Source organism: Anoplophora glabripennis, unplaced genomic scaffold, assembly GCF_000390285.2.
Source record: "Anoplophora glabripennis isolate ALB-LARVAE unplaced genomic scaffold, Agla_2.0 scaffold12, whole genome shotgun sequence".
In the NCBI taxonomy this organism is placed as follows: Eukaryota; Metazoa; Arthropoda; class Insecta; order Coleoptera; family Cerambycidae; genus Anoplophora; species Anoplophora glabripennis.
Window position 1 is genome coordinate 431,445 of NW_019416512.1, and position 24,278 is coordinate 455,722.

The 24,278-nt window shown below is 30.9% G+C and overlaps 1 protein-coding gene across 1 annotated transcript in view; it reads left to right on the top strand.

The window, feature by feature from the left end:
* Positions 1 to 24,278, top strand: part of LOC108903216 (dopamine receptor 1) — a 79,121-nt gene that overhangs the window by 17,722 nt on the left and 37,121 nt on the right. Inside the window, exon 3 of the mRNA XM_018705318.2 lies at positions 330 to 459. Coding sequence (XP_018560834.2) covers positions 330 to 459 — 130 coding nt within the window. The remainder of the gene's footprint in view (positions 1 to 329; positions 460 to 24,278) is intronic.

Genomic DNA, 24,278 nt, shown 5'->3' on the forward strand with positions numbered 1-24,278 from the left:
AACTGCAATTAAATTAATCGCAATTACTTTTTTAATCAATTAATTAATTGAGTGAAAATTTAATCAATTAATGCCCAACACTATTTGACATCAACGTGTTTGTTTCAATTGATACTATGTTTTAAACAACACTACTCTCCATACTTTTTTTTTATTAAAACTAATCAAGCATCATTTGACTACACTAGAAAAAAGCTGGTGAAATACATACATATATTAAATTAAAATACTTTCAACGATCTAGTGACCATCTTACGAGTATATTCGACAAGATAAACTGAACGCTCTATGTGCCAATACTTGTTAACAGTTGTAATCTTTTTTTTCAGGATACTGGATTTTTGGAGCTCAATTCTGTGACACTTGGGTGGCCTTCGACGTCATGTGCTCAACGGCTAGCATATTAAATCTGTGCGCCATCTCGTTAGATAGATATATACATATTAAAGACCCCCTACGGTAAGTCTCCTAATAATTTTAGACGACCTTATTTCACGCTCCGGATATTTTACCAAATAAAGGTCAGAATTAGTCCATATTCAGTAGCCGCACGTTTATGATTTACATATGCAAAAATCCTCAAAAAATAGATACAAATCAACCATATACACTGTGTTTCATGGAACCACCCTTATATCTCCCTTATTTGAAACTGAAACATTTTCACATTTTAGCAAGGAATAATTACTTGCCACGTGATTATATTGTGACATGACAATGATTTTAGTCATTAAAAAATACATTAGATTTTTATTTTTCAATTTAGCATCTCCAGAGACCTTTCTCTGCCTTTGAATGAAATACATTTAATCGTGCTCGAGATATGAACACAAATATTTAATATTTTTTTACTTTTTTACTTTTGCTTTTGTTTTTTAAAGCTATTCAATTTTTCAAGTAATTTATTTTATTTAGTATGTAAATAGAAATTAAGCGCAAGAATCTGTTCGCCCCTAAAATTTTCACATTAATGGAAAATTTTCGCATATGGCAAAAGATCAAAGAAAACAATATAGAATATAGAATAACTAAATAATTCTCTCCATTTTAATTAACCACGTTCCTCTTTCTGTGCATTTTTCAACTGCTTTAAGATATTTCTTATTTCTTGTTTGTTGCTTAGTAATTTCACACGTGTTTGCCTAATTTCATTTTTTAAATCTTTTCCAATACGAAGCATATCCTTATACACAGAGTGTCCAGGTACTTGATACAAAAATGTCGAGTACAAATAGATAAGGTCAAAATAATATCAGGGCTCCATATAATTTTTCTTCATACGGGCCTTCGTTAACAAGTTACGGGCTCTCAAAGGTAAAAAAAAATTAAAAAGCTATTTTTAGTTACAGTCTCTAAACTATTGATTTCAGCATGATGCAAATTTGGTGATTAATAATACATGCGTGCAACTTGTTTTTGATGTTGAAGTGAAACTTCATTATGCCCAGGATGCCAGAGACTGACTATGCCCAATGGATAACAACCTAGAATTTTTACATAGATGACGATCGCAATCTGCCTGTATCAAAAATAAGTCCCCTGAAGAATTTGCCAACGATAACCTCTTGGTTCAACTCGGTAAAATTAACAGTTTAGGAAATATTTGTGATTTTATGTCACAGTGCATATCGAGCAGCGCCTCCACCATTTTTTGTTTTTAATTTTTAATTAGACATAATTACTATGTTAGAACCGTACATATTTTTAAATTAAAAGCCTAGAAAATCTTACTGTCTGCTAATGTAATTTTCACTAAAACTATTTGACAAACACAATTTCATGGTCCCCACGTTCTCTAGACTTGAACCCGATGGACTATCCTGTGGGGATAACTGAAAATTTGAGCGTATTCAACCCCAATACAGAAAATTAATTGCCACAAAGAATTAATTTCCATTGTGATAATATTAGACATACCTCAGAAATGCTTTTTTCGTGTACAAACAAAATAACAATCGTAGACTTAGGAAGTGTGGGGAGGTGGAAGGTGCCCATTTTGAAAATGTATTTTGGTAGTTTTCTTTTTTTAAATTATTTTTTTACTTACTTTAACTTATTCTTGTTTTGCTTTTTCTATTTTGTGTTATGTGAAAGTGTGTTTGTCAAATTTTGTAGTGAATATTACATTAGCAGACATTAAGATTTTCTAGGCTCTTATTTTAAAAATATGTACGGTTCTAATATAGTAATTATATCCAATTAAAAATTAAAACAAAAAATGGTGAAGGCGCCGCTCGATGTGCGCTGTGAAATAAAATCACAAATATTTCCTAAACTGTTAACTTTACCGAGTTGAACCATTGAACCGTTGGCAAATTCTTCAAGGAACTTATTTTTGATGTAGGCAGATTGCGATCGTCATCTATGCAAAAGTTCTGGGTTGTTATTGGGCATAGTCCGTCCCTGGCGTTCTTTGGGCATAATGAAGTTTCATTACAACATCAAAAACAAGCTATACGCATGTGTTATCGATCACCAAATTTGCATCATGCTGAAGTTAATAGTATAGAGACTGTAAATAAAAATAAATTTTTAATTTTCACCTTTGAGGGCCCGTAACTTGTTAACGAAGGCTGTATATTTTATATAGGGCGACCCTCCGGGAACTACGTCGATCGATATCTAGGAAAGTGCTGCTCCGAAAAGTTTGAAAATTTGGCAACATGGCAATGTCTCTAGGGCGAACACAACTAAAATATCTATAAATCTCCAGCACTTCTGATTATACCGGAAGTCGACACCTACTTCGTTGTTTTAAATGGGACACTCTATATATTATTGCATTTTCGGATTCTACGTGTTTGAGGGTCACTTTATTAAATATTCCTTATACCTAGGACTTATGGATTTTGAGATATTAATTTTTAAAGAAAAAATTTGACAGATGTACCTAAGGGTCCGCGAAGATACTAGTAACTCTTTTCAGGAGCGTGATGTCAAGTGATATCTTAATAATGCTCCAGAAATAGATATATTTCTTTAGTTATATTGTAATTACATTTTTTCTTCTGATGTGAATATTTTCAATAAATGTGAAAATATTAACAGAGGATTCCACAACGACATTAATATTGTTTTAAAGACAACATAAAAAAATGAGTTTTCTCGAGAATTTAGATTAATATAAAACCAAAGAAGATAAAAAAAGCTTATTTAATTTTCGTTTAATTTTACTCAAATTTGGTACATAGGATTTTCTACGGTTGCTAGTTTAGAACGTAATATTAACTTTGAGATAAAAAATAATCGTTTAAAAAATTCTACCCCATCCAGAATCGGATTAATTAGTGTGCCTACCAGTATTTCCGTTACTGGTTGATATAAATATAAACAAATTGGGTGAATTATTTTTTTTTGTTAAGTCGCCATCATAAATTTCATAAATCTACGTCGTACCTACCTTTTTTAAGAGATATTTGAGTATTTGTATTAAATTTGATGAAAATGATGAGTAAGTGACACCGTGTATAAGCCAATTTCAGTCCTACAGTTAAGTTATTTTGTACACATTTTGATATGATGTTTCCTTAAAGGCAGACCTCCCTGTACCTATTTTAAATATCGACGGGGAGAAATTTATGGGCCAAGTGTCAAAGTTAACTGCAGTTAAAATTTAAACGACCTATTAAATTCCGTCCTCTTTTTGGGCAATTTGGAGATCCCGTTTTAAGGAAAGCGGGAACCCTATCCCTTAATATTGTTTACAATACCCGAAGGACACGGAAGGGTCGCACACAGGCTCGGCATTGCGTGGGGAGATGTAAGATTAAACTCTGGCGGCTCTTCCGAAAATAGAGCGAAAATTGGTGTGTCTGATGATTGACACCTAAATTAACTGCTGGTATATTACTTTCTACGTTTCATTGGAAAAATGTGATACACTTGCTGAAAGAGCGGATATATCACATTAAATCTACGTTGCAAAAAAAAAGGTTTTATTATTACTTGCTATTCTAGGAATACCTACAGTTCTGTTGTGGACTCTGGACAAAAAGTTTATTGTTGATAGTGTCCAGTATTTTCTAATTTGCGTTTTCTTGGAATCGGTCTATCTATTCTTTCAGAAACGGTTATTATTTATAGGAAAATTTTGGTGGCGTACTCTTAAAAGAGGGATGACGATGCCCCTGAATATTCACCCCTGAATTATCTCATTTATAATTTCCACTTTAAAAATTATACATTTTAAACTTTTTTAAACACCTTACATATTTTTAAACTATTACATTCTGTAAAACTTCGTTGTAACTAATATATAGCAGATACACAAGATTTTGGTAATAACTTTCCTAAAAGAATAGAAACAAAAACATATTTCTTTTGTAATTTTGTAATATTTCATACCTATATTGATTTGCGTCATAAAACAATAGGTAGTATTACAATTAATTTTACCCCATATCCACGGAAAAATGTAATAAATCCCTCAAAAGTGTGGAAATTGCTCACCCACATAGTAATGATTTTTCTTCCCTTGGAAAAATTGGTGACATTACATAAACTACACGTATAAATGTGAGGGTTATTTTTAATTCAAACGTTAAGCGCACCGATACGGTATTTATTTTACTCAAGATATTTATGGGAATTTAATAAAAATGTAAATCTCAGCGTGGGATTGAACACATTGATTGAATCGTCTTTTTTTTTTCTTTTCGAAATGTTGTACCTATATTTGAATCTTTCCTTCCTACGCGCTGTGACATTTTCCCAATAATAAATCTAAGAAAAATTTAAATAAAAGCAAATGTACCTTCTACAGCTGGGTGTAATTATTATTTTAAAATATTCTCTTGTTGGAACCGACAGGAATGATTCTGTTTTGTACTCCAATTTTACTGCAAATTGACAGTTATAGTTATAAATTTTTGTTGTATTTATAACAATATTCTCTAAAACAATTTTTATGAAGGGAGTTTCAGGATTAATTGGAAAACTTAAAATTTGAATTCAGGTGGTTTAAGTATGAGAAAGATGCTATACTATGAATAATACTAAAAATATTATAAAAAAATAAATTTTTTGCAACAAATGCAATTTTAAATAATAGTGGAACGTCAAAAAATTCATTAGCGCATTGTATTTTGTTAGAGGTAGGAAAAAGCATCACATGGTCGGGAACAGAAATAGTTCAATTATTTTCTCGGACTCCTCATGATTAGGTACATTTCATTTAAGTATTGTTAGATTTAAAGTGCTTCGTAATGGTAAGAAAAAGTCATACCTAAATCGAAAACAGTCCGTTTTTCGAATGAAATTAATTTTTTACTGACCTATTTTAGTAAGTGACAAATCTTGTCATTCCAAGATATTTTAGAAAAAGTGATTATTTCTTTAAATTTCAAAACACTCCATCTCCAAAACGATGCGGATGTGAACATTTCTTTAGAGGACTATTTTTTTCTTATTCTGTTGGAATTGTGATTTTATGTTTTATTTATATATTTAAATCTTTAAGTGAACAACTACCCAGGTAAACAAAGCGAACTCTAAGGTAGGAAACAATTACAAATAATTTTAGTTAAAACAGTTTAAAAAAATACATAAAAACATGCATAATAGAAATGAAAAAAAATAATAATCTGACAGATGCATAAAATTATTATGATAAAAAAGCCACAGTGGGTAATGTACAATTACATCATAGAAGTAAAGTTACATATATTAAGCATGTAATTTTACTCTTTTTGTATAATTTACCCAAAATGTAAATTTAGATTATCGATATACAGGATGTTATTTAAGTACGTGGCCAAACTTCAAGGGGTGATCTTTTGAGTGATTCTACGATGAAAAATGTATATAAACATAGATGCAGTAATGCCTCGTTTTTAAGATACAGGGTGTCAAACGTTTTTAAAAAAATCGTTTTTTCGTAATAATCTTAGTAATCATTTAGCCGATTTTATTGAAATTTGGCGGTGTTATTTGTGGTAGATAGGGGAAAATTTCTTGCGATTTCAAAGAATTATATAAAAAAAAAACAATTGACTGTTGCATTTCAGAGATGTAAACCAAACGTTTACTTTTTCTGTGGAACACCCTGAATATTTTGTTGAAATTTGGCAGTGTTACTTGTGGTAGATAGGGGAAAATTTCTTGCCATTCCAAAGAATTATATAAAAAAAAGAATTGACTGTTGCATTTCAGAGATGTAAACCAAACGTTTGGTTTTTCTGTGGAACACCCTGTATATTAGTCACTTTCTAAAATTTTTTATGGGATTTATCTCCCATTTTAAAAATAGGGCAAATTTTTCAAGTTTTTTAATTAATCTCGAAACATCCTGCATACATATTGTTGATTGTGATTGTTTATAAAACATTTAAATTAATACTTAAAATGACGTTTAAAACTATAAAAAATTAATTACTACATGCACGAACCGCCACTGACTGGTGTTATCGTACTAAACAGGGAATTAAACGGACTAAACGATTGCCCCTAATTGAAACAAATGAGCTCGCGGTGGGTATTTCAATCCGAGCAATCGCTGGACAATGCCAGCGAAACAAATTAACGTCGCGAAAGTTAAAATCTCTGCTGTACGTTTGTCGCGACCCGACCGCCCTTAATTTGCGGTGATTTATGTGCATTGTAACAAACAACAAACATTACTACTGTAGTAGAATCATGAGTTTGCTTCTCCATTTGGGTTCGTTACGATCCAGTTTCGACGGACGCAAAATTATTAACGTAACCGCCATAAATTTGTCAGTGACTAAAATGTTATCAATAACATTTTAAATATCTAATTTCTTTGGTTTATACAAGGGTACGGTCTGTGAAATCACCAGACTTGGATCCTAATGACGCGATGCATTAACCAGGACATAGCTAACACAATGCGAAACATCGCCTTAATGTTAAAAATGTTGTCACCGCCGTTCTTGATGTCGAAAATTCGAAATATTTGGAATTATTCAATTTTGGTGGTTAAAAATACCCATAGGTATCGAATTTTCGAAACCGAGAAAGTTGCATTAACAAAATTTGGACAGGACATAGCTAATACAATGCGAAATGTCGCCATACTGTTAAAAATGTTGTCACCACAGTTCTTGGTGGTGAAAATTCGAAATGTTTGGAATTATTGAATTTTCGTGGCTAAAAACACACATATGTATCGAATTTTCGAAACAGAGAGAGTTGCATTAACAATTGGATAGAACATAGCTAATACAATGCGAAACATCACCTTGCAGCTGAAAATGTTGTCACAGCCGTTCTTGGTGGTGAAAATTCGAAATATTTGGAATTATTCAATTTTCATGACTGAAAACACACATGGGTATTGATTTCTTCAAACCGAGAGAGCTGCACTAAGCAGATTTGGACAAGATGTAGCTAATAGTCTCCTTATGGAGTTATTTTAAAATGAAAACATGCTATAGCCCAAGGGTCGGCAACTGGCGGACCGCGGTCCAGGTCCGGACCGCGAAAGGTAAAATACTGGACCGCCAAAAATTTTTTTAAAGTATAAATTACTCAAATAAATAATTAAAAAAATGTTTTTTTACGTTTGAGTGACATCCTTATCATTTTTTCTAGTATTTTACAATTGTGTAAGTGTTTTGAGTCCTTAATGGTTAGTAAGCAGATTAAATTTGAGTTCAAATGAAAATTTGTAAGAAATGTGAATTTTTTTCTGGACCTCTTTAAAAATTTTTAGAAGTATCCGGACCCCACCTAAAATTACTTGCCGACCCCTGCTATAGCCCAAGATCAGATTCAAATTAATACACACACAATTTTTTTTTATAGGTATGCTTTTTAACAGTGTATGATGCCTTCTGTATTTTGACCCGCTGAAGACGATGGAACTATCAGAAATGCTCCATTGCCTCAGAATTTTCCCCTAACCTCAAAAAAATAGCTCAAAATCAGTGGGAATCTCGATTTTTTGTTAAAATAGTTAAGATTTTGAAATTAAAGTATACAGACTCTTTATTTCTGCACTTCTTCCTCTAAAATGCCTTTATGGAGTTACAGCCATTTTTAACCAATTTTGATCATGATTAAAATACTTATAACACCTCAGGGATGCATTTTAGAGAAAGAAGTGCTAGAATGAAAAGTTTTTATTTCGACTCAATTAAAGTAAACTAATAAAAAGGAATGTATCATCTGTACCAAAATAGCAAACGGAATTCCGGGTATACCGACATTTTAAAATTAAAGTGCATAGGCTTGTTAAATGGATCAAAAATTTTTATTCCTGCACTTTTTTCTAAAATGATTTCTAGGCATTAATAATGCTTCAAAATTGGTTAAAAATGGCCGCAACTTCATAAGGAGTTATTTTAAAGAAATTCAAAATCTTAACTATTTAACAAAAAATCATACTCTATTAAAAAGTATTTTTAGTGTGCCTGTTATCAGTACAGGTCTTTAAAATAAATTGCAACAATTTCGTGGAGGAATTGTTTAGATCCTCATGCACAGTAGAGTAGAGAAGATGCATGGAGCAACTGAACATTTTTTATTCAAAATATAACATGAATTGTATAGCAACCTTCTATCCACTATTGTAGAACTTACAAGTTCTCAACTTTCTTCTCAACTGGTTCTCAACTTAAGGCCTAGCGATCTAGCAGGCCATTGAATTGATCTACCACTTCTTTCTTCATAAGTTTCCTTTTGATACCCCCTAATCGGTAATGTATGTTTTGTTAAATAACTTTATAACGCATACAAACAACAGGTATACTTCTAACCTTTAACACAAATAATAAATTATTGTAAATTTGAACAAAAAATAAAAATATTTTTATTTATCAAAATAAAATAGCGATAAATTTGTATTTTTGAAAAATGTAAAGGGTGGTATTGTTTTTCCGAGGTATTAATAAACCTTTCATTAAGACAAAAAAGAGTAAAATTTTTAATTGTTATGTGTGTTATCAAACTTTCTGTTATCAAGCGCATACCGTCAAGAAGGATTTTAAAATCAGATTTTGCAACTTTTTCGAAAACGATGCTCCACATCCAAGGGACGAATTTTTATTCCAAAATTTCAGTGGTGTAGAATTATTACCCAAAAAAAGATGACGCTCGACCCGAATTAATTATCTCATTTATCATAGCTATATTCAAATACTGCAAGTTTATTAGGTACTAAATTTGAAAATACTTGGTCAATCTGTTTGGAAACCAATTTTTTCGGATAGAATGGATTGACGTGAAATTTGAACTGTAGTTAGGGAATAGCCAAATGGAGGATGGGAGTTTTTTTATTAAAAATAACCTCACGATTCGATAGAGGACGAATTCTAAGCAAAAAATGTTCTATAAGAATTTTTTGTACAGTCGATACTTTTTTGAGTTATTTGCGCCTAAAAATGTTCGTTTTTAGCACAAAAAATGCATGTTTTTGAGCCATTTTTCGCGAATATCTTAAAAACTACAAGGTTTATCAAAAAAATAATCATGAGCAAAAATGAAGGTAATTAAATAGCAAAGAGATTGCTTTTTTATTTTTGTAGGTGGTATAGAACCCGAGTTATGACTCCCAGAAGTTGAAGTCAATTTCGAAGATAGCTATAATCGAAACGTTCAATGTCCTGTAGCGGAAAAATTAAAGGTTTTTCGAGGAAAACTTATATATCACTTGAAAAGACCTTAAATTGAGTGGTAAAAGTCATTAGCATGAAAACTAATGAAGTTACAATCAATATAAAATGATTGTCTTGATTTTTGAGAAAAAAAATTGGTATTAAAATGAATGACTTGACGGAAGAAAAATTAAACGTATTCCTTCTGCAATTTCCTTTATTTATGTATTAACAGTAGATTCTGGGAATTTGAACGACTTTAGAAGCCTAAATTTAAAAAAATATTTCATTTACTTTTGAATAAAATATTTCCATTTTTTGCTTTTTTTAATTTTTGTAGGACAAAATTTGACTGAGTTATGACCGTTAGAAGCTCAAAACTAAGCTCCAAGACTGCCTTTCCTGAGCCCTTTTAGCTTACAAATCTAAAAAACGAAGGGCTCATAAAAACTGCAAATCACAGAACTTAAAATGCTTTAAATTCCTTACAAAATGGAGTAAATTCATAACTTTAAAATTACAAAAGTTATGGTAAAAAAAAATTAGTCGCAATTTTTCGGTAAAATTTTGGGAACAAGTAAATTACCATCATCTTTGTGTATTTTGGAGCACTTGTGAACTAATTTGAGTATTTTAATAATATACATACACACGCGTATTTCTATTTTTTTTGGCCATGGAAGGAGAGTTTTTTAAGGATTTTTAAGAGTTGAAAAGTAATTAAATTTCATAATTTGTATTAAAAAACATGAAAGGAACTTTATCCAACATATTTGAACATGAATTGAATCTTTAAAATATGTAAATCTGCGATTTTCGCATATTTTTTCGTACAAGGGTAGTTTTCACCCCCAAATAGAAAAAAGCACACATCTAGACAATATAACTTTTGAAGTGGGGGGTCAGATGAGCTTGTATGCAAATTTTCAGGAAAATCCATGCTATCCGAAAAAATTGGGAGCTTTTACATTATTTTTGCCTTCAGTGACTGGACTACAATAATCTTACTCTTACCTGTTATTTCAGTTAGGTATCGTATTTTAATACACTCTGTTAGTATATAATAGAAATTAATGTTCAAATAATAATAAACTTTCTTTTAACATAATAATATAGTCTTAAAAACTGCCCAAAATTAGATTTTTTACATCGTTTAATATATAATTTTAAATCCTATAAAAAGTGTAAAGTGTGAGAGTATTATTGTGAAAATGAGTGATATGAAATGAGATTAAATTTTTTGTTAGTTTATTTTTTGAATGGCAAGTGAGAAGGTGAGAAAGTTTCAATTTTGTCCTAAGAGGTTAAGAAGTCAACGCAATCTTTCGCTAACTCTTCATTAAAATATTATTTTCTTAATTTACTTCAACGAAATTTTTTCAGGGAAGGCAGAAATAAAGGAAGCTGCTCTATACTAAAAAGGAATCAGGAACCGAGGATGTCAAATTTTATATTTATTCTTTAATCTTATTTATACGAATAATTAATTAATAATAATAATAATAATGTTTTTATCAACTGTCGCGTTTAAAAGTCAGTTAAATCTATGTCTGTCACTTTCTTATACATATGTGTTTTATGAAACAGATATATTTAACTGGAAGATAAATTTATCAGGAGGTGAAAAAATCAGGCCTAAGAATACGCGTTCTAGCGATAAAGTCACTGAAATAAATTTTCTTCTTACATTTAACATATAAAATAGCCTTTCATCGGAATATGTTCAAGATTAGTATCAAATTGATCGTCCCTTCTTTAATATCAGGTGACAGTTGAATAAGCAACAGCGTCTAATATCCTTTGTCACCAGATCTGAAGGTCCCACCTTTGACCCACGGAATTTTTTAATAAATAATTGACCTTAAGTATCGTAGGATGAAAAAATGTCCTTCTGGAAGTTTGACACCACTTGGCTTTTCGCTGAGTGTCTAATGAAATTTTTCAACATCAACAAAAGTCGTCATTCCTGCAGAAAAATAATCCACTCGCCAGTTTCCCCCACGAATTTTCAGATTTTTATTAATTGCTTTTTATATTACGAGAAATATCGTTGTTATATCTACTATTACTATAAAAAAATTTCGGTGTAACAGACTAGATATGCATAGATAACTACATTATTGTAACGAAGCTTAGATTAATACACTGAAATGTTCTTAACAGGAATATTCATATCTGCTAAGATTAGTAATGTCATTAAATATAATAATGTGTAATTACATGCTCATTAGATATCACTATAAAGTCGGATCGTATATGGTAGTTTAGTAACACTGTATTTAATTAAATAAGACTACTGCTTTTGCAACAACTAAAAAATGTTCTTTCTAAAGAACATTTCATATATTTAAAGAAATATAAAATACTTAGGTCGATAATTATAACAACAATTTTTTAAAAAATTGCACGTGTTAAATTAAAGAAGCGTTTTCCTCGTCCAAATTTGGAATTATATAGTTAAAATCGAAGGAGTGTTTTCTTTGTATAAATTGGTGATGATGGTGATACATTTTCACATAAACTTTCTTCTGAAAAAAATTATAAGGGAAATATCCTTTTAACAGGGAATGGTATCATATTTTTTGTAATATTGTAGTCTTTCAAAATATATTATTCATATTTTAAATAGATTTTGGATATCAAAGCAATAATTTTTAATAGTGACTGTCATTGTTTCTTCACAATTTTATTTCTACCTCACTGTTTATATTTTTGAAGATTATTGGTCATTCGTGTATTAGAAAAGAAAGGTACAGTTAAAACTGTCGAACATTTATACATTCATATTGTGAACACTACAGATATGTAACGAGCGTTCAAATAAAAACGTGGTCAAGTTGGTTCTGAAAATTTGGACGTAGGGCGTAGCGTATAGCAAATGAACTTAAACGTCATCTGTCAAAGCGCTATATCGCCGCTATCAATTTGAATATGTATTTTCGTTTTAAAAAGCGTTTAATAGTTTTCTCAAGAACAAAAAGTGTTTATCATAGAGTCCTACTTTAGAAATGGACGCAAGATTGATGGAATATGGAAGTATTCTATTGAGGAATGTTTCATAGAATTTCAAAATCAATTTCCCGGCGTTGTTGAGTACAAAATTTTTCAAAGTGCAGTTCAGCGTTGTGTTAATGTTTTTCGTGAAACGGGCAGTGTAACAAGAAAAGAAGGAAGCGGCCGACCTAAAAAGCGGACTGAAGAATTAAAAGAAAATGTCCAACAAATAATGGAAAATGCGCCAAGAACTTCTGTACGTGTTTTATCACAAATGGTGGGAGTATCAGTCGGTACCTGCCACACAGTGTTAAAAAAAGATTTGCGTTTGTTCTCCTATCGTTTAACTTGTCAGCAAGAACTTCATGAAGTTGATTTTCCGCGACGGGCTGTATTTTGTGAATGGTTTTTAAACAACTACGGTGAACTTCATAATATCACCTTTTTTTCTGATGAAGCCTGGTTTCATTTAAGTGGTTACGTAAACTCACAGAATATGAGAATGTGGTCTTCTGAAAAACCAGATAACTTTTTTGTCGAGGGCCCTCTACACGCTCAAAAAATTGGAGTTTGGTGTGCTCTCAATCGAAGGAGGATTTATGGACCTATTTTTTTTAATGGTACTCTTACTGCGCAAAGGTATAGAGAAGAAATTATCGCTCCTTTTGTTAACCAGCTGGAAGAAAACGAAATTACAAACTTTTACTTTCAACAAGATGGCGCAAGGGCACATACGGCAGGCGAGACGATGAATATGTTGAGGGAAGTTTTCCAAAATCGACTAATAAGTCTCAATGCTGAACATGAATTTCCACCGAGGTCATGTGATATTACGCCGTGTGATTTCTTTTTGTGGCCTTACCTTAAAAACACTATTTTTGAACTGCCTATTCCTGATTTAAACCATCTGCAGGCTCGACTTATAGACAAGATTCGTGAAATTAACAATACCCCGAGCATCTTAGAAAATGTCTTTAATTCTTTGAGGAACAGGTGTGAAAAGTGCTTGGAACAAGGAGGGGGACACTTTCAGCAGCTGCTTTAATTTATTGTTATAACAAGGAGGGGGACACTTTCCGCAGCTCCTTTAATTGTTTGTTATTGTTATCACGATTATTCTTTAAAATAAAGTTATATAGTTATTAACGTTATTGAAACTGACAGCTGCTATACAGCTCGTTGAGAAATGAGGTTAAGTTGGTCGCTATAAGCTACTCCCTACGTCCAATGTGTCAGAGCCAACTTCGACCACGTTTTTATTTGAACGCTCGTTATTATTCGGGTGATGAAATAAAACTGAATTAAATGAATTTATTATACATATTATACTAATCGTGATTATTTTACTTAAACATCACCGTAATGTATTATTTTGTATATTCTGATAGGGAGATAAGAAAAATTAAGTAAAAGTCTGCAATATTCGCTTGAATGATTTTAATTTAAAAATCAATGTTTATTTTAACTGGAATACGTTCTAAATTAAATCTGGTAATCCTAAATTGAATCTGTCTCTTTTTCATTCGAGGGGTAGCAATCGATTTGCAGAAAATTCTTAATTTTGTTCTGTTAAATGAAATTTAGGTGATTCAATCGAAATTTTAGGTGTTCGACATTATACGGGTACATTCTCCTTTAATACTGAATTAGTTGGATTTGCCTGAAATAAATTCTATTAATTTTGGTATCATGAATAAAGATATGGGATTTATTAAAGAAAGGAAATTACAAAGAGGAAATTAAACTTAATGTGGTAATTTTTATATAATAGAATAACGTGGGTAAGTATCGACCGTAAGTTAATGTGGACATCATTTAAATCTAAAAAAGTTTTTCAGAAAGGATATCATTAAAAAATGAGAGTAATTATCTGTATAAACTTTTTTATAAAAATGAATAAATAAGTTATAACACTTTAAAGAGGGGGTTATAGATGTAAATCATATTTTCGCGATATTTTCAGTCTTTCGGGATATTTTCTTGCTCAAGTAAAATTAAACTTATTACTCCTGAACACTAAGTTAAATAGTATTATACGAATCATACAGGGTGTTTCTAAAATAGGGTTCCAAACTTCTGCTGCGTTTATAACTCATTAAAATAAGCCAAAAAGTTCCTATTAACATGTGCCCTAAAACGCACCCTTAGGAAGTTATATGCCCTTAAAAGGGCTCAAACAAAACTGTTTTTTTTTCTGTTATTGACAAAACGGTCGCAAATAAATAGAAAAAAATTTATGGGTCTTACATAACTTTTTACGTTAAATAACATGGGCTACTCCGTTTTTCGACATGCAAATCATATGCGTCCCATTTAGGTTGGTGAAGGGGGTTTTCGGCCCGTAATTTTTTTTATTTCAATTTTTTTACAATTTTCTCTACAGATTTATAAAATCTTAACAATTTTACGTAAAAAATATTATCTTTGTCCAAATCGATATTTCCAATGGTTTTCGAGTAAATTGAGTTTGAAAATTACTCTGCTCTTTAAGTTATTAGGCCAAAAATTACAAAAATCTGTTTACCATGGCAAATAAAAGACTGACGTTGCCACAACGCTTAACAATTTAAGTTATTGATAAACTGTCAATTGAGCTTTGCAGTGTTTAATTAGTAAAAGTGGTGAGTGGAAAATTTAAGTATACAACATTATTGCAACTCATAAAATGGAGTCATATTCAAACACGGAAATGGCAGATATGCACTTGAAATACCTGTCGAGAAGGAAGTTTCTATTCGGGTATGCTGCCGCATACACACGCCTCGCTTCTGATGCATTTCTAGCCGCACGGCCGTACATAGAGTGCATAGTGCATATCTCCATTACAAATATGTTCAATAACATTTTTTGTGTTAAAAATCAAATCTTCTATCAAATGTTAAAGTTAGTACGTTAAAAAAAGGAACACCCTATATATTACTCTTACTTACTGAAAGAATTAATTTGTCATATTATTTCACCTATAGAAAATGTTTAAATAAAAAGATTGGTAGCGGTAAATCACCATAACAATCAATATACTGTTGTAATAAGTAAATCCTGTAATATACGGGGTGTCCCTGAAAAGGATGGACAACGCTTGACCACAGGTTCCTTGGATGAAAATAAGACTATTTAATCTAACTTACCTTTATACAAAAGTGCACGCCTACTGAGATATAGCCTTCTAAATATAGAACAGATAACCTAGTTTTTTTCAAATAATTTGAAAACTGTTTTTCTTGGAAACTTCAAATTTGGTACAAATATTTTTTTTATTAGAGGGCAATGTAAATATAGAATTTGATGAGAATACATATACAGGATGTAACTTTTTTTGTGTACTCCAGTGACGACATAATTTATATTCTTAAAAATAAGCTCTATTTTAGAAAATTTTTTGCCTCTCACAAAATTTTGATATCGTGTATGGATTTCGAGTAAAATTAGCATTTTTTACACATTAATTAATATAAAATCAGTTTAAAATAATTAGATCAGTCTAGTATAAGGTGTCAGTGGAGTCACATAACAAAGAAACAAATTCATGACAATAATTAAAAGGTTCAGTATCAATTATAGGTGTCATTAAATTTTAGTTTACTTTGTTTTTTAATATCTTCTTTACTATGGCTGCAATTTATACTTTTTATACAAACTGATTAAGTTACTATCTTTGGGTTATTGTGAAGGAAATTGTTGTGCTAGTGTTCGAACATATGCTGAAAGATTTCCTAATCGAAGAATTCCAAATCACAAAACATTTGCTTATGTGGAGAGACGCCTTCGGAAACAGGACGTTTTTTACCTGTAACAATAAATCGTGGACAACGTACGGCTAGAACTATTCAGTTGGAGGAACAAATTTTGGAAGAGGTCGAAGAAATTCCGCAAGGATGTACAAGGGGTTTAGTGGCAGAGATTAGCTTTCAAAAAGTTCGGTTAATAGAGTATTAATAGACCAGTTATTCAAGAATCAAGTTCAAAAGCTTTTACCTACCAATAGATCCCCCGTCACGTTTTGCTTTCGGTCAATGTATTCAGGAACTCAAAAATAGAGGGTGATAATATCCACAAGAAAATCCTGTTTACGGACGAAACCGCTTTTACTAGAAGGGGTGTTTTTAATTCACAAATTGAACATGTTTATTGTGATGAAATTCCACATGGAATCAGTAAAAGACGATTTCAACATGAATTAAACATTAATGTTTGCGCTAGTATTATCGGTAGTATTTTAATTCGTCCTTTTCTATTACCTGCTACATTGAACTCATGCATGATGGGGCATTCCTCATTTTGCCTTATCGGTAAGGCAATACTTAGATGAGCACTATCCTAAGAGGTGGATAGGTAAAGAAAATAATGAACCTTTAAAATGGCCACCTCGATTTCCGGACTTAAACCCGTGTAATTATTTGCTTTGGGGAGCGTTGAGGACCACAGTTTATAGTTTTTCATTAAATTCAGAAAACGAATTATGCGAAAGAATACAAAATGAAATTAGTGTTATGAGAGGTAATACACAATTATTGGATAAAATTATTTTTAATTTCCTAAGCAAAATTAATGCCTGCGTTCAAGAACAAGGAAGTCACTTGGGGCGTTTACTGTAATATTACTTTAATGTGATTACAAATATTAATTTAGATTTATTTAAAAATGTTGATGTTGATTGTTGGCTTTCTTATATTATTAGTTGATATTGTTTATTTAAATTACTAGTGTTGATTTTTTATTTTATTGATTGATGGTACTAAGACCAAAAATGTGTAGTTAATTTAGTTTTTTTTTTAATGTGAAGTTTTTTCATTATTATTCCCTGCTTCGGGCTGCAGTTATAAATTATTTTTAGTAATCGCAATTTTTGCTTGTATGCATGTACAAAAAAGGCAATTTTACTCGAAATCCATAAACGATATCAAAATTTTGTAAGAGGCAAAAAATCTTCTAAAATAGTGCTTATGTTTAAAAATATAAATTCTGTCGTCACTGGCGTACACAAAAAGTTAAGGGATAGCCAGTGGCATACAGGCACTAGAAAAAGAACATCCTGTATATGTATTCCCACCAAATTCTACATTTAAATTGCGCTTTTATAAACAAATATTTGTACCAAATTTGAAGTTTCTAAGAAAAACAGTTTTCAAATTATTTGAAAAAAACTACCTTATCTGTTCTATATTTAGAAGGCTATATCTCAGTAGGCGTGCACTTTTGTATATAGGTAAATTAGGTTAAATAGTCTTATTTTCATCCAAAAAATCTGTAGTCAAGCGTTGTCCATTCTTTTCAGGGACACGTGATAGATTACGATAAATAATTAATTCACTGTCGTAGCAAGTAATAAACAATAAAGTAAATATCAATAATCATTCCAAATTGAGGGATATGCCCCTCACGTTTATATTATTTCGGTCCGAACACGAATTACAGTTGTAATATAGCCAGCAGTAATAAATGATTGCAATTATTTCTACTTTGAGTACTATTATATCTAATCCTCGCAGTCATTCAATTGCTAGAAACCTAATAACTCGATCTGTTTGTAACAACTGTAATGACCAACTCCGGGAACAATGCGACATGATTGCCGACAATATTATTGTCTGCTTCAAATCGAAATTCCAATGGACTTAATACGCCGGCCCTTGTTCCTCTTCAAAGGACAATCAGCGACTATTAAATTCCCCGATTAATTCATACAGGGCGTTAAATCTATGTATTCCTATAATGCCTTATTCGAAGCGCGTCGCTATGAGAAGGTCGTGCTTTAAACAGGGTGGTTTATTCGCAGGGCAAAGTAAAATAGTCTTCGAAATACAAAAACGTTAGAAAATATAAAAAATACGATAGCAATTAACGTTGTCTATCTTGAGAGCAAAGAGGCGTAGGTTATTTATTGTCTTTAACTATCGTAAAAATAAGCCATATTTAATACAAAAAGAGCGAGTTCCCGAGCGGCTTTTGCCTGACCGTGGTACAATTCATTTATAACGGTGTTTTGCACATCCTACTTTGTTAGTTGTAAAGAGCAGCTTAATTTCAACATTTTGAAATGTTTCTTTTTGGATACGTTACTTTGGATCAATTGAAACAATAATAACTTCTCAAATTAACGTTTACTAATTAAACATTTATTTGCAAAAAAACGAACCAAATTAATTAACAAATAATCGAATTAGTCTTTGGATCACATGTTGGTCATTGGATTGACAGTTTTTCCATAAATTTCATCAACATCCATCGCTTTTTGCAATAATACTAATTTTTCCGCGTTCGACCTTTATTTGACAGTTAACTAATTAGTAAAATACGGCTTTCGTACTTTAAGTTGTAGGCAATTTAATTGCCTGCAACATAAAATAAGTAATTTTCCAAAAGGTCGCTTAGATTTTCATGGGCAGTAAGAAAAGTGAAAAAACACGTAATTTTTGCCATTTATTTGCAATTTCCCAACTTAGCGTCATTTCTTTCGAGTTAGTATTTTGATATTATCATTCTACAAGCCCCTCACCATAACAATGTGCAATAAGTCTACTAATAATTTTTGTACGTTCAAATTCTAATTTGACTGGATTATAAAATGACAGGCAACTCTCTGCGTCACAGAAATCGCAAGGGTTAATAATAATACATATTTCGAAATATCTGTCTCTCTTATGGCATAAACAATAATTACAACAATGAACAAATTGACAGTTTATTATGACTGTCAATGTTTCCATATACTGAATAAGTAACAATCGATACTCCTGATACTAAGGCTCGGTACTTTGAATCTCTGTTAAAGCTTGATTAACTAATCAGGCGATTAGACTGTACATAAACTGATTTATTTTATAGAGTATAATCTCAGTCTAATCGCCTGATTAGTTAATCAAGTTTTAACAGAGACTCAAAGTACTGGGCATAAATCTAAATAAAATGGCAATACCTATTAAATAGATTGTCACATATTTGTAAAAGGTCTTTCAGATACCAACAGTCAGCAATTTACCTTCCATCGGCTTCACAAATAAACTCCTTATTTTTAACTCCCTTCGCAACAGACGAATTGTTACTCTTCTTAACAGATTAGTTAAAAAGTGGGAATTCATCAGGAGCTGATGACATTCATATGTTTCTTATTAAGAGAGTCACCCGATTTATTATTTCTCCCCTTAAACATCTTGTAAATATATCATTTGAAACGGGGGCATTTCCAGAAATTCTAAAACTAGGAAAAAATTGTTCCAGTATTCAAAAAGAAAGATCCGATGTCTTTGGATAATTATAGACCTATATTCGTGCCTCAGGGATTCTCTAAAATATTTGAATATTGCCTTCTTGAGCGACTACTTACTTTTATCAAAAAATTCCGTATTCTCACCGACAATCAGCATGGATTTCGTACAGGCAAATCTACGACTACAGCTGTACCCTTATTATATGAGAAAATTTTAAACTTTTTGAAAACGACTAGTGTCCTGTTGGGATCTTTTACGATCTCAGCAGGGCATTCGATTGTGTTAATCATGAAATTTTAATATCGAAATTAAATAACTACGGTATTCGAGGACCCGCATTAAATTAGATCATTACTTTTGTTGAAAATAGGAAGTAATTTGTAAGCATAAATTATAATAATCAGAATGTAAATATAACTCGGAATGCTCTTTGGTTACGTTGGGTGTACCACAGGGATCTGTTTTAGGCCCTGTGGTATTTTTACTAGAGACAAATGATATCGATACTCTCTCACCTAATACTCATTTTACGCTGATGATACGTCTTTAGTAATATCTAATAAGTCAAATCGAACCTTAAAACTTGAATGTGATATTTTATTGAACAACTTAAGTAACTGGTTTGCCCAAAATTCATTACATTTTAATATTGAAAAAACTCAAGCACTTCGATTTTGCACTACTCAAAATAGAAATTGTGAAACATTAAATTTGAATATTAATAGTAGTTCTCTACCTACTGATTCTCTGACAGTAAAATTTTTAGGTCTAAATTTGGACACAAACCTTAACTGGAAATGTAACTGTAAAAATATAATATCAAAATTGTCTTCAATAACTTATTTATTTCGAAATATTAGAACAGTCCTAAGTACCGATCAACTCCTTTGTTTATACTATGCCCAAGTTGAATCCCGATTGAGATATGGTGTTTGTTTCTGGGGTAATTCAACTCTCTCGTCCCATGTTTTTATTGCACAGAAACGTGTTTTAAGATGTATGTTTGGTGTTTCAAGTACTCATTCTTGTAGAAATATATTTAAACATTATAGAATTCTTACGTTGCCAGGTATTCATATTTTTGAAATATGTGTGTACATATTCAAACACAAAAGCAAATTTGTGATAAATAACGAGTATCACAATGTTAATACCAGACAAAAACATAATTTTCATGTACCATTTGCACGATTAAATTTAACTACTCGTTCTCCAAACTTTGTAGGGCCTAAAATATTTAATTGTTTACCTGTGGAACTAAACAATGTAAATATAGTTTTTATGTAAAACAAAATTGAAACAATATTTAATAAATAAGTGTTTGTATTCCGCATTAGAGTTGCTGTCCTTCAATATAATTTATGTTTGTGTTTGTGTGACTATTCCTATACATGTTGCTCATGTCTAAAAGGAAAATAAATTATTATTATTATTAAAGTTAAATTAAGTTTTATAGCCTAGCTTAGCCTTATTATTTAATTAGTTAATAAATTCGAAGAAATGGAACAATTTATTAATTAATAATGTCTGTAACGTACAAATTAAAAATACATTAATTATAAACAATTTTAAGTAACAATTATATTAAATTTGAATTAGTATGCTTATCTTGTTTCTAATTTACGGCATTTATAAACAACTTTTTCCACATTAGCAGATAATATTTATTAAGGTTTTCTAAAACTCGGGATTACTAAATTATTGATTAAAATAATTAGACTGTATTAGGTTAATAAACTAAATTCAGTTTTAATGACAGGTATTTTAATGCATAATTTGCAAAACAGATTTAATGGTGGATAATAATGTCTTTCAGAATTTATTTTAAAATAAGCAAAATATTTCCAATATTACTTTAACAAAATTGAGACTATCAAATGTAAGGTGTTCCATTGGAAAAGTTCAAGAAAATTATACAGTTGCATGTCTATAGAAAACACCCTATATAAAATAATGTCTGACATATCTGGAGCAGTGTACTAATCTTTGACTTTCACACTATTAAATATTATGGTTCTAACTATAACCATAAAGAAAATAAATAAGGGGTTGCCCCTCTCTATAAATTATTGTTAACCCCAGAATACGACTGCCAGAGTCATTTATAGTTCTCCTGAAGTGAAGTTATGTGTAATATATAGCTCTATTTTTGTAATGTATTAGTAATAATAATGCATTTATATTACAGCTGTGTTTTATTTACCCGAGATATCGGAACTAATCTCAGGAAAATAAAACACAGATTTTATTACATATTTACCTAAAATAACCACCCACAAACTTTAATAAAAAATATCGTGGGATTTATTAAATTCGTTAGATAATGTAGAATATTAACAGACAATGCTTAAAAAAACATAAACATAAAAACATGGCATATACATAAAAAGTATTAATTACTTTTTTAAATAAATGTTTGTATGATAAATACGTGCTTTGTTCTCAAAATTACTGAACTTTATTTTTCTAACCTTTCTTCAAAGTACTCTCCTCCCCTATTCACACACTTTTCCCAGCGGTGTTTCCATTTAGCGAAGCATTATTGGATAGCATTATTTGAAATGGCCTTTAAAGTTTGTAACGAATTTGCTTTGATGTCGGCACTAATCTTCCGAAATAAGAAAAAAATTGCAAGAAGCCAAGTCCGGGAAGTAGGAGGGTGAGGAAGGACAGTAATCTGATATTTAGCAGAAAATTGACGAATTGGCAAAGCCGAGTGTGCTAGCGCATTGTCATGGTGCAAGAACTTTGAGTTGTCTCGTCACAACTCTGGTTTCATTTTGCCAGTTTTTTCACTTAACCGTTTTAAAAAAGGGCAAAATAACATTAAATATAAAAACTATAAGTACCTACTACACAAAACAGACCAATCAAAATATACAATATAAAATCCAGGCAAAAGAACTTAAGTGTATATAAAAATATAAGTATTACACAAAATAGAGCAATCGAAATATAAAATGCAGACAAAAGAACAAAAGTATAAACAATAATAGACAAAAAATAAAACAAATAAGCTAACTAACATATACAAAATAGTAATTGCATTTGCTAGACAGTTTTTTTATGTTAATCATAATTATAATGAAAAAATATATCAAGTCGTATATCAACATTTCTTTATTAAAAAATTTTCCAGTGTATATTTAAAGATATTCATGTTATTACAGCGCTTAATGTTACCGGGCAAGTTATTAAAAATCCTTAAGCCAATATGATCAGGTGATTTCGATATAGCAGCATATTTTGTATAGAGCAGATGGAATCGATCCTTTTGTGTCGTATTTTCCATTGTTAATTTGACTATTATACAAATACCTACACCTAGGTACTAAGTATTTATATAAATATACAGAATAAATATTATATTACTAATACTTATATTTATAAGATATTACGTAGATTTTATGTAGTTTCTATGGGAATAAAAATAGTAATAAGAATTTTGTATTTGATTAGGTATAAATCTTTGAAACATGTGACAGAAATGGTTTCGTTCAATTAAACGCAAAATCCTTATTCTTATTTACTATTCATATTGTACAAAAACATCGAAACTTTCGGTACAAACGTACTTTAAAGAAGCTTCACACGTTATTGAAACGTAACCTTTGAATTTTCGCTCCTCTCATCTCGGCACTGATAAAGATTCTAGCAAATTAGAAAAATTTGCTGTTACGAAATTTGCTTCCATTTTTAAAATTTAATATGCACAAACGCTTAAACATTCTGTAGATGCAGAAACTCATCTGAAAGTAGCGCCAAGCCGGCTGATCGTCCCATGCGGTGACGTCATTGCATTGCCACGGCTGGGACAAATATTCGCATTTTAAAAAGATATAGTTTGAAAACCGCTCAACGGATTGAGTTGAAATTTTCAGGATTGCCTAATCATGAGCAAAACTTTGTGTAAGTATACAAAATAAGAACGTTTTTCAAAATTTACTGAATGACTCTGTTGTATAATAAATACTTCTAACAAAAATAACAATAGGGAATTCTACAAATTATGTTTTCAAAATTTCTTACCTAGGTAGGTATATCTTACGGATTTGTCATATTTTCTCTCTTTTATTACTCGAATAGTAGTTAAATTAAATAATACTTCATTAAGTAATAAAACTACGTATTTGACAAGTTTGACAATTTAATTGCCTTTGGCATACTCTGACATGTAAAAGCCAACCACGATTAAATATGTGTTTCAATTAAATAAAATGTCTCAAATTAAATGGTACCTTCCTCTTTAAACGGGTTTATCTAAAAAAAATATCTATTTTATGGATATTCAACAAGTATACCTTTTTTACGTAAAATACCATAAAATGATGGAAAATTTGGGGTATAGTGGAACAAAATTTTTTTTCTAGAAATTTTGGTGGGGGGGCTTTGCCCCCGGGCTCCCATAATTATTATCGAGGGTTTCATATTATCATCCAAAGCAGCTTCAAAAATTATAGATCCAGCCAAAAAATTTTCAAAATTTATTGAAAAATACAAAAGTTACAGCAAAAAAACCATT